At 37.9% G+C, this 17,655-nt stretch overlaps 1 protein-coding gene across 11 annotated transcripts in view; it reads left to right on the top strand.

The window, feature by feature from the left end:
• The window catches only part of ANKRD44 (ankyrin repeat domain 44), a 274,950-nt gene that overhangs the window by 84,394 nt on the left and 172,901 nt on the right, over nt 1–17,655 (top strand). For all 11 annotated transcript variants that reach the window (XM_036236647.1, XM_036236653.1, XM_036236648.1 and 8 more), the window contains exon 2: nt 17,319–17,402. In XM_036236647.1, the coding sequence (XP_036092540.1) occupies nt 17,319–17,402 (84 nt within the window). The remainder of the gene's footprint in view (nt 1–17,318; nt 17,403–17,655) is intronic.

The following is a 17,655-nucleotide window of genomic DNA, read 5'->3' on the forward strand; positions in this document are numbered from 1 at the left end:
TGACCTGGGGCTGAGACCTGAGTGGAGTAGTTCAGGAAACAGAATAGTGTGGTCTTCCGGAGACAGCGCATCAGAATGCAGGGACCCCTCCAGACCTCTTGCAAGGCCCTGAGTGGGGAGACCCTTCGGATACCTGCGACCTGCCCTCTGAGTTGTGATTCTCTGGTTGCTGATTCTGTGGTCAGTTTTTGGATAAATCCAAACTTTTCCTCAAAGCACCTAGAACTGTCCCCAAGAAGAGTTTTCATTTAATTTAGTGCGAGGCCACATTTAGTAAGTTTTTAATAATTACTCTAATTTAATTAGTTTAATAGTCCATCCTTATTTTTTGAAATCAATCATTTCCATTTGAGGAATGATGAATTAAAATGTAGGTAAATTCATCTTCTCATGAATGAAATACACTTAGAGCAGTCTGCCTGATTTGCAGTCTTACATAAGAATATTAGGAGTATAATTCTGCGGAGTACTGGTCTTATTAGGCTATAACTTTATAGATTAATCTTAATGACTCTATCAGAATTGATGCAGAAGGAGGGAGGAGCCAACCTCCTTAAGTGCTTTACCTACTATGTTATTATTGATAACATAATCAACCAGTTCGCTTTTCGTATGCCATTAATATTTTTCAAAGCATTAGGCGTTGATTCCACAGACATCTATTGCCTAGCAGAGGGTGAACTCCATGCAGCAAAGACCATGCTTGTTTTTTCCTATGTTTGTATGTCTAGCCCTAGCAGAATGACTGGTGCCTTGCCAGGGCTTTGTAATAGTATTTACTATGGTAGTATTTCCTAAGGTATTTACAGAGTCTTCGTGTGGCACATGAGGTCTTGGGGACCCTGCCCACCTTGCCAGCCCTATATCTTGCCACTATCCTCGCAGGCGATGCTCCAGCCACCCTGAATCTGCTCTCATTTCCCCACACTTGCCAGATTCCCTCTGGCCTCTGGGCCTCGTAGATGCCGCATCTTCAGCCTGGAGCTCCTTTTCCCTCATCACTTTAGGGCCCTGGCTGTGATTTTACCCCCTTATGGAAGCTTCCTGGGTAACACAAGGCTGTGTGACCTCCTAGTTTTCACTATGATAAATTGCTTACTTTTCTGCTTTTCGCTAGATTCCAAAGCTTCTTGAGGCTGAGAACTGTCTTAATCATTCCCAAATGCACCTAGTGCATTGCCTGGCTCCTCAAAGGCACTTGAGAAATGTTTGTTGAATGGGTGAGAAGAGGACAATGTGGTGTAGTTGAACTAGCATGTGACTTGGAGCCAGAAAGATCTGAATGACTGGCAGTGAGCTTGGGGCATGCATACTCAAACTCCCCTGGGGTGGTGGGCATCGCCTCAGACCTCACGTGGTTGTTGTAAAAATTCAGTGAGTTGACATAAGGAAAGCGTTTCACGCAGTGCCTGTTCTATAATGAGCTTTAGTAAATTTTTCTTTCTTTGATCTCCCCTTACCTGCCAGCTAGGTCACACCATGGATTAGAATAATAAAATTCTGGCACCAGAGACAGAAGTTCTGTACAGTGGTTCCAAATCATCTGCCTGGCAGCTGAGATACCTTTTAAAAGTACATTCCTGGGCTCCGCCCCGTGGTTCTGGGATGGGTCCAAGTAATTTGTATTTCTTTTGACTTTCTAATGCTTATCTGTGACTGGGAACTCCTAACCTAGTCCAACTCTGACCCAAAGCAGGAATCTTATTTATATAGCCTCTTCTGGAACATCTCAGGCAGCTCAGTGCATTTTGAAGTCCCCTGTTTATTGTTGGACAGATGCTTTAATAATTAGAAACCCAGCCTTTAGTTCAGGTTCTGCCTTCTAGAGACACATGGATTAAGTCCATACCATCTTCCACATAGCCATTTTGTTAGGTATTTGAAGTTACTACTATGTCCCTTCAAAGGTTTTTCTTTTCCAGCCTAAACATTCCTGTTACTATAAACTAGAGTTTGCTAACTGGCGCCTGTGGGCTACATCCGGTCCACAGATGTGTTTTGTTTGGCCTGTGGTGTTTGAAAAATATTGAGTGAGTTGCCAGCATTTAAAAATCATGGCATTTTACTGAAAAGTCTGAAGCTCTGGCGTCTCTTGAAAACTCAGAAGATCTGGATTTACAATTTCAGTTTGGGACAAAACATAAATTCTCCAGGTTGTTACACAAATTTGTAGATCGTTCGTCGAACCACTCCATAATATTGTCTAGCCCCCTCCGTCGAAGTCATTATGTCACATGTTTCTTTAGATCTTCTATTATTTTTGTTATCTTTTCCTATCTGTCCTCCAAAGTGTCAAGTAGTCTTAGCATTTAAAAAAGTTTTTTCATGATTATAAAAATAATATTGAATGATAAAAACCAGTATTATAGAAAATTTGGGAAATTACAGAAAAATATAACAGAAAATGTATCTGTCCATACATATTTAGTTAGCATTTTTATAAATTTTCTTCCAGTTCTTGTTTTTCTGTGCTTATTTATATATTACGAAGCTGAGATCATACTGTAAGTAGTTTCATAGACTGCTTTTTCCACATATTCCACATCTCATTAAATTCCCTCGAAAGATCAGTTTTCTTAACTAAAGTATTCTGTTTTGTGTATTGTAACTTTTTATTGTGGTAAAATACACATAGCATGAAATTTATTGTTTTAATCATTTTAAAATGGTATGCAGTTCAGTGGAAGCTAGTACATTTACAATGTTGTGTAGCCATCTCCACAGTCTAATTCCAGAAAATTTTGTCACCCCAGAAGGAAACCCTATATCCATTAAGCAATCACTTCCTAATCCATTCTTCCAATCCCTGACAACCACTAATCTGTTTATTATCTCTATGAATTTGCTTAATCTGGATATTTTATATAAGTGGAATCATGCAACATGTGGCCTTTTGTGAATTTTGTGGCTTCCTTCACTTAGCATGTTTTCAGGGTTCATCCATGTTGTAGCATCTATCATGATATGTCATTCCTTTTTATGGCTGAATAATATTTGATTGTATGGCTAGGCCACATTTATCTGTTCATCAATTGATGGACATATGGGTTGTTTCCACCTTTTGGCTGTTAGAATAGTGCTTTATGAACATTTGTGTACAATTTTTTGTTTGAACACCCATTTTTAGTTCTTTTGAGTGTATACCTAGGAGTAAAGTTTCTGGGTCACATGATAATTCTGTGTTTAACTTACTGAGAGCTGCCAAACTGTTTTCCACGATGGCTGTACCATTCTATACTCTCATGAGCAGTGTTCCAGTTTCTCTCATTCTCACCAAAACTTATTTTTTTTTGTTTTGTTTTAGCTTTACTGGTTTGTCTTAAGTGGTAACTCATTGTGGTTTTGATTTGCATTTCTCTAATGACTAATGATGTTGAACATCTTTTCATGTTCCTGTTGGCCATTTGTATATTTATTTTGGATTTATGTATTATAACTTAATAGTTGCCCTAGCTTTGACATTGGTTCCTTTTTAATATTGTCTATCGTGAATATTGTTGTTATGAATATCTCTATACAAAAATTGTATGAATATCTAGTTATTTCTGTAGGATATCTTCCTCAAAGTAGGAGTATGGGGGTCAAAGGTATAATATTTCCAAGGTGTTGATATTAAGGACCAGATTCAGCACTGTATATTTGAAGAGCACATATAAGTTGCTTGAGGAGCCTTTTCCAGCGCCTGTGCTAGGATTTCTCTCTCTGACATACTGCAAGGTTCATTGGAATGGGACCCAATTTCCCTGGAGATTCTGATATGCAACCCATCTATGAACCATTAATCAAATTTCTTCTGCAGCCATGAAGGTCTTCTAAAAAAAAAAAAAAAGTCACTGTTGATTGTCCTAATACTCTGATGAGTTCTGAGTGAGTAGAGCTCACTATAGGCAACATGCTTGGTGGCCCTGCTGTTCTCATAGAGTGAGTTTACTTACCATCACCTAGAGCCCTTGGTGGTTTGTTTCCTCATTAAATCTTGTTTTGCCATTTTTATTCTTGGGGGGTTGCTTGTTTTGAACCCATCTTTTCTGGTGAGGAAAAAGGTTTCTGCTAGCTTTGTGACTTGCCCTAGTTATATAATACCTACTCACCAAGGCTAGAGCAAATTCAGGTCTCCTGGCTTGTCAGATAATCTCTTTCCACTTCCCTCAGTGGCCTTGTTTTGACATTTTTTATTGGTCATGATTCAAGAGGTGAAATGTGGTCCCACATGCCAAATGTACTCAGAGTGCTCTAAAAGAGAGAACAGGCCTCAGCACGCCCGGCCGTTGGCCAAGCCCAGGTCTATCCCCGGGAGGAGGAAGGGCAGCCAAAAGTCCCCTTGGTTGGGACAATGGGACTGCGATCTCAAAGGAACCATGATCATATTGTGCATTTTAGACCACTAGAATGTTATGTGTTGACTGGGTAACAGTTGCTAAGGGTTTTGACAACAGGTGTGTACTGTATATTCTCAAATCTAGATTTAACTTGTAAAAATTCTAATGGGGTCTTCCATCATGTAGAGCTGATGCAGGAGGAGGTTGGTGAGAGAACAGGGTGTGGAGCCACCAAGAAAAGAGCCCCCTCAGTTATGGTCAGCAAGCCCCAGTGTCAGATCTTAGTTGTATTTGTGGTTGGGCTGGTGCAGCGGAAGTCAAGGATTTTTTTTTTTTCTTTCTACTGCTAAATAGAAACACACAGAAAATTGTTTTATTTAAACTCAATAATTCCCTCTCCTCATTAAAAGTTCTTATTTTCTGCAATATGAATGTCAAGGTTAAGTCTTTCAACTTGGCATTCAAGTTCACATCCTAGGAATAAATCTTGTTTTCCTAAAGTTTAAAAAATATGTTGAAAGCTAATTTTAGACTGGGTAGTTAAAAAAAAAAAAAGAGAGAATCATAGACTTCCTTGTCGCACTACCTCAGTTAAAAATTACATGCAACTTTTAAATCTCAAGTCTTTGAGATAAAAGGCACATTAATTTACTTATGCCTTATTAGGTTTCAGAACTTTCTCATGGAGTTACTTATATTCAGTATCAAGGCATAATACATATCTGGCAAGCACACTGAACTCTCAGTCTTATTTACCAATATGACAAAGTTTAAAACATGTAACTAAATATATTTGATGATTAAATGGACTTGGCGAGTTACAAACATAGCATTGCAACATAGAGGGAAAGACAAACACTGTAGTAGCTAATTTATCAATACCAACATTTTTAAAGTTTTGATCCTCAAAAGAACTCAGTTTTTTTGGTTTAAATCACAGTCATTTAAATGTCATTCCATATTATTTGTGTAATTTTCCAGATGGACAGAAACAGTTTAAATGATTGTCATTGTTTAAAGGGCACGGAACAAGGTGATGTGTGTGAGTGTGAGTGTGTGTGTGTGTGTGTGTGTGTGTGTGTGTGTTTGTGTTGGTGGTGGGGTGGCGCGCATGGGAAAGAGGGGAGGAAGAGATTTGGGATGCATTTTAAAGCTTATGCTGACAGAAAGTAGTGCATTTTATTTTATTATTGTTTTTAAATTCGAGTGTAGTTGACATACAATATTAGTTTCAAGTGTATAGTATAGTGATTCGACATTTATATGTCTTATGAAGTGATCACAATAAGTTCAGTTACCATCTGTCACATACAAAGTTATTATGATCTATTGACTATTTTCTCTGTGCTATACATTATATCCCCATGACTTATTGGAAGTAGTGCATTTTAAATCAGTGTTAGAGTAATGCTCTGTGGCAGCTAAGCTTGGGATTCTTTTATGTCTTTAAACAGAGGCTGGGTAGGGATGGGAGGAATATGAAAGGGGCTGTTTGGAAAAGCAGTGACTTGGAGAGGGGACTGCTTATTGTCACTCTGCTGAGCATATGTGTGTCTAAAGTCAGTGCTGTGCCCTGGCTTATTTGTCATTCTGAAACGCAATTTTTTTTCTTCGTAGAGCTAAACCATTCCCCAGCTTTGTTCAAGTCCTGCCTCCTCCACAGACACCTCTAACTTCTTAGCCCTTCTTGTTGCCCCCTCTTCTAAATCAGAGAGGGCCTCTAAAATGTTAGGGCTAAAAGAACCTCTGAGCTCCCTCCGGCCTGTCATTGTGCTGAAGGAAAACTTGGCATCTATTTGTGTGAAGTCCGTAGGACACAGTTGAGTCCCGTATCACAGTTTACTTGTTTTGTGTGGGTTAGGTTTATTTCCGCATCTGTATTTGGCACTCTCTGAGGAAGGGACTATGTCACACATTTCTTTTGTATATTTCATAAAAGTAGCGTGTAATAGGTGCTCAGAAAATGTCTTCAGTTCTGGTAGCATTTCTGTGAAATGCTCTGGGCAGGCTCGATACTGATAAAGAATTGTCTGTTGCAGCACAAATTAGAAGTAACTTGAATGCTCATCTAAAGGGGACTAATTGAATATATTACAATATATCCATATTATGGAATATTATATAGTTATTAAAAGAAATGAATTAATCTTATAGCTACTGGCCTAGGGGCTGTCCTCAGTATTTTATAGTCTTACAAATAGCTGGAAAGGAAAATAGTAGAATCCCACTTTTGTGTTAGCAACGTAACCTATATCTTTATTCGTATTTCTGTATATCAGAAGGAACATGGAAAAGATGTGGAGGGATCCCCATTAGGTTGTTAATGGAGGTGGTGGGAAAAGTTATTGCTTTTTCTTAATCTGTCTCTGTATTGTTACAACAATAGGGGAACTACTGAGATTAAAAACCGGCAAGAGAAAAGAGAAAACGCATAGAGGCTTTCATGTATTAGAAAGTCCGTTTCCTATAATACTTGTTACTAGTTTTCAAATTTTGCATGATCAAAAAAAAGTTTTTTCCTTTGACTAAATTTTAGAATTAGGACATGAAGATGACATTATACTTTGGTTAGGGTTTTTTGTTTGTTTTTTTTCAGTTTATGACATGAAGATAAGATTTTTTTTCTCTCATGACATGAAGATGTTTTCTTTTTATCAAAAACTAAACTATGAAGGTAGCGCTAAAACTGAAAGCCTCAATGCTTGGTTTCTGTGGTGCAGTGGGGAGAGAAGTAACAGGTTGTGCAGATGCAGGATGCTGAGTGACTTCAGAGTCCTAGGAACTTCCTGTCCCAGAGCTGAACAGAACAGAGTCAGCTACTGGAGGGCCTTGCATAAGTGGAAAAGTAAAGCAAATGCCGCAGAACTTCCGGTGCTCCTCTGCCGATGGTTGGGACAGCTTTGCTACATAGAGGCCTGCATCCCTTAAAGGAAGTTGATGAGAGTCTTTCTGAACGTAAGCTGCCATGCATCCGCGTGTGAGATCTTGTTGCGGTAAAGGCAGGGATAGTTCATTTACATTTTAGATCCACATCTTGGCCTCCAGAAGAATATGTCTTCTCATAACTGTGGACACTGCGTCCCAGCACCTCTCACCCAGACTGTTGTTGCACTCCCCTAACTTGTATCATTTGTCTTTTCTTTGAGTTCATCACACACTCCACTGGCAGAGCGATTGCCCTCAAGCACAACTCTTAGGTTCCTCCTCTGCTCTAAAACTTTGCACGGCTCCCAGCTCTGTAGAAAAGAGTCTACATTTCTTAGTGTGGAATTCAAAGCCTTCTATCATATGATCCCCATCTACTCCTCAGCTTACCCCACTTCTCTCATGCTCCAGTCAAATGAAATGGTTCCTTGTGCATGTTCAGTCTTCCCAGCTTCTGCTCACGTTGTTCTGAGGTAGGAGCACTCCCTTCCCATTCCGTTCATCCCTCCAGTCTTCAATATTCAGATCGCAGGCTGCGTGCTTCAGGAGGCCAGGTGTGCTCTTGCCCCCTTCTTCATGTGTTTCCATGGTATTGTGCTTACACTAAGGTGTATGTACTCATATGCTTCCTTTTACACTTCGGCAACTCACTCAAGGGAGGGACTGACTACAACATCTCAATATCTGCATTTCTTATGCTTAGTAATTTTTTTACATTTAGTCAGTCTTCATTGGATTGTATTAAATAGTTGTTATCTGAAATGTACCAGATTAATTTTTAAAAAGCATATTTTTTTTAATCTCTTGTTGGGAAGGGGTGCTGGCAGAGAAAAAAGAAATATGAACTGAATGGGTTGGTGTCTCTGCAAGAAAATATGATGTGACTGTTCTTTTTTGCAAAATTTCCCATTTTATGTTATCTACTGATTTTCAGTCTCTTGGACTCCTCTCTTTCTGCTGCCTTATCATTTCCTTTTGACATCTGTTACCATGACATTGGGTGGGGAAATTGAGAAGACGCTTCCTGGAAGATGACCCCAAGGGAATCTCTAATGTATTTTCATTCCCATGACTTTCCTGCTTTTGCGGGCAGCAGGAGACCCTCCAGTCTTCTCAAGCAGAGAATAAACGAGGTCCTGGTCAACCCACTGCCTTCGATTGGACAGCCAGAGCCAGGAAGGTGACTCAGTTTTGCACGTCTCCGTAATCCCCCACCTGGCTTCCTGTGGAGAGGTGGTGAGAGTTTAACTACTATCTCTCTTTTCAAAGAAATCATATGGAATTCGAAGAAAAAGAGCTATGGAAAGAAAGAAGGAGATTTAAAAGAAAACAAACATAGTATTTGGAAAAACTTGAACAAAAAAATGGCTTCTTGGTGTTTTGAAAGAATCTGGGTTCTTTCTGCTGAAATCATGAATTACTTCATGTGATTGAGTTAATCTATGTATCTCATATATAGTCATTCCATCCCCCTTAAATATAGCAAGAAACTGCTACCTTCCTGATAAATGCCTTTTATTTCTGCACACTGATTTTGTTGTTGTTTTTAAAGGACACTGAAGTTGCTTTATTTAGCTTCCAATTTCTTAGATTCTCAAAAATTATTATTAGACTATATGAGAATATTACTGATAAAGATCATTTTCTATTATATTTTTTCTTTAGAAATACTATTTTTGCTTTTAGTATGATAGGGATGTACAAATCAGACACTAATAAAAAGTCACATTTGTACAATACATCCTACAGCTGAGAACCACATTCTATATCTGAACAGACAAAAACAAATTCCACCGATTACACTCATTACCCTGAAAATCACCTTTTGGATATATAATTTATTTTTCCCCATAAAGATCACCAAAGTGGCTTATGTTGATTAACATTATTAAATTACCTTTCATATTTAAAACCACCTGAATTCCGTATGTTATAAGATATAGTTATACAAAGAATGCAAGCAAAACCAAGATAGGAAATAAAACCTCTATAACAGTTTTTCAAAACAGGAAATTATTGTAGAAGCATATTGTTGTTCTTTTTGTTTTACTAAAATTACATTGATTTAAATATTCTCTATGAATTCACCTCTTGGATTCATTGTGCTCTTGCTTAAATTAACTTTCTTTAAAAGTTAACTCCCAAACATAAGTTAATTAACTTAGCTAAAGTTTAGATTTGATCTCAAGCCATTTGAAACTAGACAGAGCAAAAAAGATGTAGATAGCTGGCAGCAGATCCCAGTGAAAATATGGCATTTGGCAAAGTATGTCTGCCTTGTTTGCTTTGCTTTTCTCTTTATGGATGTGGCCTATTTTTGAAATGCTATGGTTTAAATTCAGTGATCAAGTGACAAGTCTGACAAAACAGAACCTGCTCCCACAGAGGTTCTGCAGGGGAAAAATGGAAGTGTTCCAGGAACTAAAGGAAGTAACTTTAACTTCACCTGGAAACATTAGTGTCTCAGGGGGCAGGAGATTTGGGCTCTACATAAAGAGTGAAAGGAAGAGTGGCCAAGATGCTGAGCCAAACTTGCATCCAAGAATAGAGCAACATCAAAGAACTGAAAACAGTATCTGTTGTTTCTACTACCTGTAACCCTATACGTAGCAGTCAGGGAGCCTGAGATAAAGGAATATTGGAAAATTCTTTCCTATGATACCTTGGATCATGGCAATCCTCTTCCAGCTGGGTTCTTTAGCTCCATTCTCTTGTTCTTCAGCGCTCAGCACACACCCTGGACAGCTCAAATGTTTGCAAAAGTTCTTGCTCAAGATTCCAGTTTCTGTTTGCCCACAAATTAGGTTAAAATTCCTCCTGCTGGTTTGGTGCTCTCCCCACTCAGTTATTTACTTTTCTATCTCTTCAGTTACCGTTCTCCAGTAGGAAAGCCTTATTCCAGTATTGTTCTTCAAAATCCAGTTCAACATCAACCTTCTTCATCTTTCTGATAACTGAAACCCACACTGGGCCTCCCTATTTTGAAAGATTGTAGCTCTTTGTTTTCTAACTTTTGGCACAATTGTTCATTGTTAGTTATTTTGTTGACACTATGTCTAGAAATATGTACATGTATATAGTCACTTTATGGCATAAATATACACATATGTACAGAATGTATATAATATATATAGTGACATTTTCCCTTACTGAGTCATAAGATATAACATTTCTCTATAGGAAGTATATTGAAACTGAGGCTGAATTCTTGATCATGAATTTTATATATTTATTCTATATTCATTGTATTTATTGCATGGTATTGCATAAATATGACATGTGAGAGAAAGTACTAAACTGTGAGAATCAGGAAAACTAAGTTCTAGTCTCAAATTTGCTACCAAAAGGAAAATCATTTGACACCCAAACTCCAAATATTGAATTAATCTCCTCAAGATCATCAGGAGGTTGTGAAGGAAAAGTTCAATGTACACATTTATGATAACCTTAAATAGTAAAATTATGATTTCATATCTGATCCAGTAGACACTAATATGTGGCAAACTTTGATTAGTTAAAGAAAGATGATGGATTATTCAGGTGAGTTGCTTTTATTTTATTTTATTTTATTTTATTTTATTTTATTTTATTTTATTTTATTTTATTTATTTTCTATTTCATTTTATTTTATTTTATTTATCTTATTTTATTTGAGTTGCTTTTATTTTGGTTTTATAAATTAAGTTCCTAAGTCCAGAGAGTTTGTGTGACGTTTTTGAGGTTGCTCAGTGTAATAAAGGCCAAACTGGGCTCAGGTTGATTTTCGCTCCCCTCCCTGTAAAAGCTTCTCTCCAGTATGATGGGCTTCTCTGCTTTATAGGTGGCGTTGAGTGGGTTATAATCCTAACTTGATTTATGTGCTCTGTAATTTTTTTAGAAAGTCTCCCTAGATCCCTTATTTTTCCTATTGTATGATGGAGGGACATAAATGCACTTGTCTGGGAAAGTTTTCAGGCTTATTTGCTCAAAGTCAGCACCAATCACTATTTTTATTGAGTGTCCACTAGGCATCCAGCCTTGTAAAAAGGGTGCTACATATATTACATAATCTTGTAAACACATTTGGTGAAAAGGCTTTGATAACCCCATTTTGTAGATGAGGAAACAGTGGCTAGGTGTTAATCCCAGGCTGGTCTTGATACCATATGTTAATCCCTTACTGTGGAAGAAAAAGATCTCAGTCCTGTGAAAATCAACAAGTTGCCTCTAGATTTCATCTTAACCGAAACTGTTGCTTCATCATTTTCTTTTATCTAACCCTTCTGAGTAACTAGTAGCAAAGTTGAGGTGCCCGAGTTTCATTTTTTTCTTGGGTTAGCTATCCTCTGGTGAGGGTGGTAATGACTAGTACTATATTAAAGAGCAGAGAAATAGCCCAGGAGAATCTCAAGAAAGGAAGGTGCAAAAAAGGATATAGATGTTCCCAAAACTGGATAACTGGTCCTTGAGTAACCGTAGTCAATGCCTATGTGTTATTTTCATTTTGGAAAAGGTTAGGTAATAAATTAGTTTTCCCATTTTCTGACTGTAGTTTTTTTTTTGGTAATGTTTAAGTAAAAGGTTAATAAATGTCTGCATACAGAGATACTTAGAATTTTATGCTTTTTCTGTTTTTAATAATAATTGGAAACATTATAGACATTTGCTTTGCAGCATAGTTTGTAGGAAACATTGTCAGATATGTAGTCCTGCATTAAAAAATGTTTATGAGGATTCAGTATATTTTGAACAGTTTTTTAGGGGAGCAGATTTTAATTTTATGACCATTATTATCTTTCTATGATGGAGTGAACTTCTCCCCAAGTAAAGAGTGATCTATATTCAGGAAGTACTTAATGGCATCCATTCAGCAGATCACACAGCAGGACCCACATGAACAGAGCTAACAAGTTTCATCCATTAGATTTAGTGACTTGAACAAATTTTTATTATCCTTTTGTAAAAATGCTAGCACTGCCTCATACAAAAACCAGTTGTTACCTAATGAAGTGTTTCAGCATGTTCATATAAGTTGATGGTTTCATATGGCCATAGTATTGCTGCATCAGCAATTAGCTACTAATAACATGCTCCCAGCTCTATTTAATGACATACCGTACTCAGAATACTCAAGTATGGACAGATGTTTCAGAATATCATTTTTTTTTTTTCCTCTTGGCCATTGATTGATTCTCAGCACCCACTCCTGATAAGAATACCGGATGTTTTCTTTGAGACTTAAAGTTTTTAATGACCAAATCTAATCAGAAAAAGACAAGCAACACACCAGGAATTGGTAACGAAAGGCTGGAGCATCTTCTTGGACCTTTTACCATTGACTGTAGTTACAGATGCTCAGTGACAGCCTCTAACACTGTGCTTATCTTCCAAAGCTAATTTATTAGTAAAGAACCTGCAGCTCTGACAAAAATCAAATTAGTAGTTTCATTAAGGGATTTTGGAGGAGAAACTCACGACCCGATTGCAGGTTGGAGTGGATACTCTACGCTAGCTAGACCTTGTTCATAGAACCTACGATGGGCTTTACTGTTAAACTGTCAGATGCCATTAGCAGCACTTTTTAAAAGTGGAATTGAGGGAGTAATTAAATTGGGTGTCGCAATGACGAAAATGATACCATAACATCTGGGTTTTAGATAGCTTTATTCTTATTTCCTAACAACCTGGACCTTCAGGGAATCAATAGGAAAGTTTTTTTTTTTTAATTTTCTTATATAAATAGTGTATGAATTTATTACTAAGAACTCTCTCAAAAGCTTGAGTTCTTTTATGTCTTGAATAAAGTGCATCCTCTAGCTACCTTCTTTTGATTACCCACCCTGAACATTTACGCCTATCTTTCAGGTAACAAATTACCATCTTGCTCCCCCTAGTGGAATTGTAACTCTACTTCAAGGTTAAAGAATATAGTACGTTTGATTTAGTGTCTTATTTTTGAAAATCAGGTATTTTCTCAATTTGTTTTCAAAAACAGAACAAAATAAGAAAATATTGCATTGGATTGGCTGATGGGGATGTGGATAGAAAAAGTGTCTTTTTTTTCTGATAACTTTTCTGTTCCTAATGTTAGCAAGTTTAGCTGTATCATTTATAACGGCCGCCAAGTTCAAGGGACCTTTCTGCTTTGCACTTCCGTCTTGGAGAGGTCGAATGTCATCAGCCTGGCAGACAGACAGTCATCTCTAGAAGGCAGTTGTCAACACTCCTGGCAACGATTGATGGTAGGGTGCTAATGGTGGATGATGTTGAAAGACGAGACAGATCCCTTCTGCCTTCTAAAGGGACTGTGCCAATATCCACAGTACATGGCACTCATTTCCAGTTTACAGTTTCTAAGCCCACTAAGAAAATTCTAGTAATTAAAGCTGAAATTACTGCATACCTCTCTTAAGAATTTAAATTTCTTTAGGGAATGATAACCAGGGTTTCATGGCATCGGAATTTCTCTCTCTCTTTGTTTTTTTGCCACTATTAGTTTTGCACGACTTTGACCCTTGTCATGAATTCGAGTTTATTCAACTGTGTTCCGTATTGCACACAAAACACTCCTATTTTGTATACGCTAGTGTCGAATGTGTGAAACTTAGAAAAGAAACATCCACACATGCCAAGGCTTAGAACTCTGCTCTTTTTCAGGAAAGACTTTGCTTCTAAGCCTTATCAAAGTCACGGCATTAGAATATTCCCTCTTTCTTAAAATCATGTAATAAGATGGTATTTAGATATATCTTTTTTCAAATATTTATTCTTAGGATAAGTGTTTATACTTAAGGAAAAAATGAAACAGCAAGATCGGATTAAAATCCCAACAAAAGGGAATGTCAAAGTGCTCTCTGGGTATGTTTTATTTGGGAGTGGGGAGAGACAAAGATATACCCACAATATATATATATATATATATATTTTAATACTAACTTGCTCAAATCACAGTAATTTAGTGCAAGAATTATATTCATGGAAACACACAGCTCCCATTCAAGCAGACTTGTATCCATGAAGTTCAGGTTTAGAATTCCATAATGCTTGGACTTACGATTGTGAAACAATGATGTCACGGTGACCAGGCAGCTCAGCTGGGGCTAGAGATGTCTATCTAGTAAGACTTGGCTTTGGAGACCAGGCACCTTTCAATTTCACAGGGAGTGTGAGGGATGTGTATGTAAATCAACATGTATCTCTGTGTATAAATGCACAAGTACAGATACAGATGTGTATGCACTTGTGCAAACATAGGTATGTACATGTGGTTGTGTCTAGGAATATATGTGACTGCAGTATAAAAAGAGTTATAACAGTAGCTCAGTGTCTTCCTCCCAATGGATGCTGGGAATTCTATGCATTGTCAATGTTCTGCCAAGCAACTTTTAGCAGATCTAGGCCTGGAGGTGTTGGACAAATGTACACAACATCCTCTGCTGGGAATTCCGTGCATTGACAATGCGCTTCAAAACAGTCTCAGAAACTGGAGCTAGAGGTGTTTGGGGAGCTTTACACACCACTCCCTGCTGAAAGTGTGTGTTGGCATCCTTGTCTGGCAGCTTTGTCAGGGTAGCCCTCCTTGGGAACATTCCAGCCATAGTTTAGAACCCTTGTCTGGATTGAGAAGTGCGAGGACTGAATGCAACAGAATATCTGTACACATTCCTTACACTCGTGAGGGATGTGAAGCTTTGCTTACCTAGCTGTGTTTCTTTAAAGTGACTAACTAGTGATGCATTAACTACCGGGATGGGTTTGCTCCTCAGAACCTTTACTTGTCAACTGTTGATCGATCACCGTTGATTAACACTAGAATCTTGTCAGTGTCTGCCTCTGCCTGTCATCCTATGATTATTGGGGTTTGTTATTTGTTTTCTCTTAAGATTCAAAAAGACAGAAAAGTGCACACAAGCATTTGGCCATGAGCATAACGGATAGAGAATTATGAAACAGATAAACAAGATTCAATATTTTTGTTGAAATCCTGAGTTTGTGTTGGACTCTGTGTTTTACAGGAAATGTAGTCCTTGCCATAGGGCAGATAACCCAGAGACTTACCTAGCGGGTTGTCAGCAAACGTTTAGAAGGATCTCATCATTTTAGGCAGAGCAACCGACACTGATCCAGAAGAAAAGTTGCATTCTTTTCAAGACTTTTTTTCTGCAACTTAATTGTTGGCAATTTGAAAAAATATCTTTGAGTTGGCAAGAAAGTAGAGTTGAGAAAGTATTTGGGTCAAAAAAGAGATACATCTATTCACCTGCTGGAAACTTACGGCAGAGGAGAAAACTGTGCACGAATTCTTGGCATATTGAAATATTTATCTGCAACTTAATATTTTTTATATAGTGTTTCCTCAGGAAATCTTACTACGTCCTAGGACAGTATTGAGCCTGGTCTCCCCAATTAACCAGAAGCACCATTGAAATGTGTAAGAAAGGCAACTGACTGGTAAAAAAAAAGAGGAAAGAAAATTTATAGGAAAATAAGGATTACACAGGGGAGGATAAGACTAATAATTTTACCTTAGGCCTATGTTCACCAGTTCCTAAGAATTAAGTGGGAATTTATTAAAAATCTAGATTCAACAGTATCCTTTTTGGGCAATATGTTTAATAGTATCATAAAAATATAAAACTTCCCAATTTTCTCAAAAAAAAAAAAAATCTAGATTCACAGGTCCACACCCCAGATATGCTAAATCATAACCTCCAGGAAAGGGATCTGAGAAGACTGTTTTAAGAAGCATCTCAGGTGATTCTTATAGTCAGACAATTTGGGGAAACTGCTGTTATCTAATTGCCTACTAAGACTAAAATATTTCCAAAAACTGTGAGAAAGAGGTGGGGTGGGGAGGGAGAGAGAGAGAAGGAGAAAGAGAGAAAGAGGGAAATTGCTAAGGTATTTTAAGTTTGAAAAAAAATCATCAAATACTCCATATTGGCATTGTTAAACTTTTTTTTTTTTTTTTTTTTTTTAATGAAACTATGTTATTTGTGTAGGGTTATATGGTTACAGAGGGTTTTATATAAATTATCTCATTTGTTCCTAATAACAGCCCTATGAAGGGCTGGGCAGCAAAGATCATGCTCACCACCAGACTACACATGGGGAATGGGCTCACCATGTAACTGGCAAGTGGCGGAGCTGACTTTGAATAGGACCCTTCACGCCGTGGGGCAAGCTCAACACTAACCACTTCAGCTCTTTTACCATCACCAGCACCAGGTCCATGGCAGCATTTCTAACATATCAGGGTCTTTGCATATTCACACCTTTGCGTACTTTGATTTCTCTGCCTAGAATGCCCTTCCTTGTCTGTTAATGCATACTCATTCGTTTAGGTGCCTTCTGGGAAGCTTTTTTAGATACACTCTTCTCCTCACCTTACTACCACCCCAGTAGAACTAGTTTTTCTTACAGCTGCTTTTCCATCACACTTTATAAATCTTTCTACTATGTGTTGGGTCTTGTTTCATATAGTGAGTTCAATAATAAGTGCTCAGTAATGCTCCTCTGTCTCGCTCCTCACCCCACCGTTATACCACTTACTTTAAATAGTCAGTGGGTCATAATCGCGTTTAAAACTCAGTGCTTGTTGGCTAAAGCTATGGGCAGCGTTAGGGAATGATTTCAAGTGTTTTCCAAACAAAGTAGTGATCAGGAGGCCAGAAACATGGCCATTCGTATCCTCTAGATATGGAATTGTTTGAGAGCAGCAGGGAACATTATCTAATGAGAGATGGGGAAATGAAAGGGTAGTGTATGCATAAAACCACAGTTTTGGTAGTTTCCTTGATGAGGAATTTAAAGGCCTATCCAGGACAGTTTTCAACGATGGGTGATTTTCATATTATATTCATAGCCCCAGGTTAGATGTGACTATCTGTCATGGCTCCCAAATCATATAACATATACTTCTTTATGCAAATATCTCCCCCACTAGACTTCTAGTGAGGGTGGGCCTGAGCCATATTCATCTTTGTCTACCAATTGATAATTTGGGGGGAGCAAATCTTATAGCCATCTGTCTCTAAATGCAATCAAATATATTTAATTATAGTTCTAATTCAGATTTTTCTCCCCTGTTTACAGCCACCACTGGTCCAGGCAATCTTCAGCGGTGATCCAGAGGAGATAAGGATGCTCATCCACAAAACTGAAGATGTGAATGCTCTGGTAGGTGATGCTATGGTTTTGCCTGTTCAGGCCCTCTCAACCTTCTCTGTACTGTGGACCTCTGTGGCATCTGGTGAAAGCTCAGGACTGCTTCTTGGAAATCTGTCTTTAAATCCCCAAAATAAAATATATAGGGTTAGAAAGGAAATCATTGATGTTGAAATACAGTTACCAAAACACTAAAAATCAAATTTGTGATATAACAATATATGTGCTTCTTTATCAACATAGTTACATAGCAAGATACAGCAGA

Source organism: Rousettus aegyptiacus, unplaced genomic scaffold (assembly GCF_014176215.1).
Source record: "Rousettus aegyptiacus isolate mRouAeg1 unplaced genomic scaffold, mRouAeg1.p scaffold_m13_p_2, whole genome shotgun sequence".
In the NCBI taxonomy this organism is placed as follows: domain Eukaryota; kingdom Metazoa; phylum Chordata; class Mammalia; order Chiroptera; family Pteropodidae; genus Rousettus; species Rousettus aegyptiacus.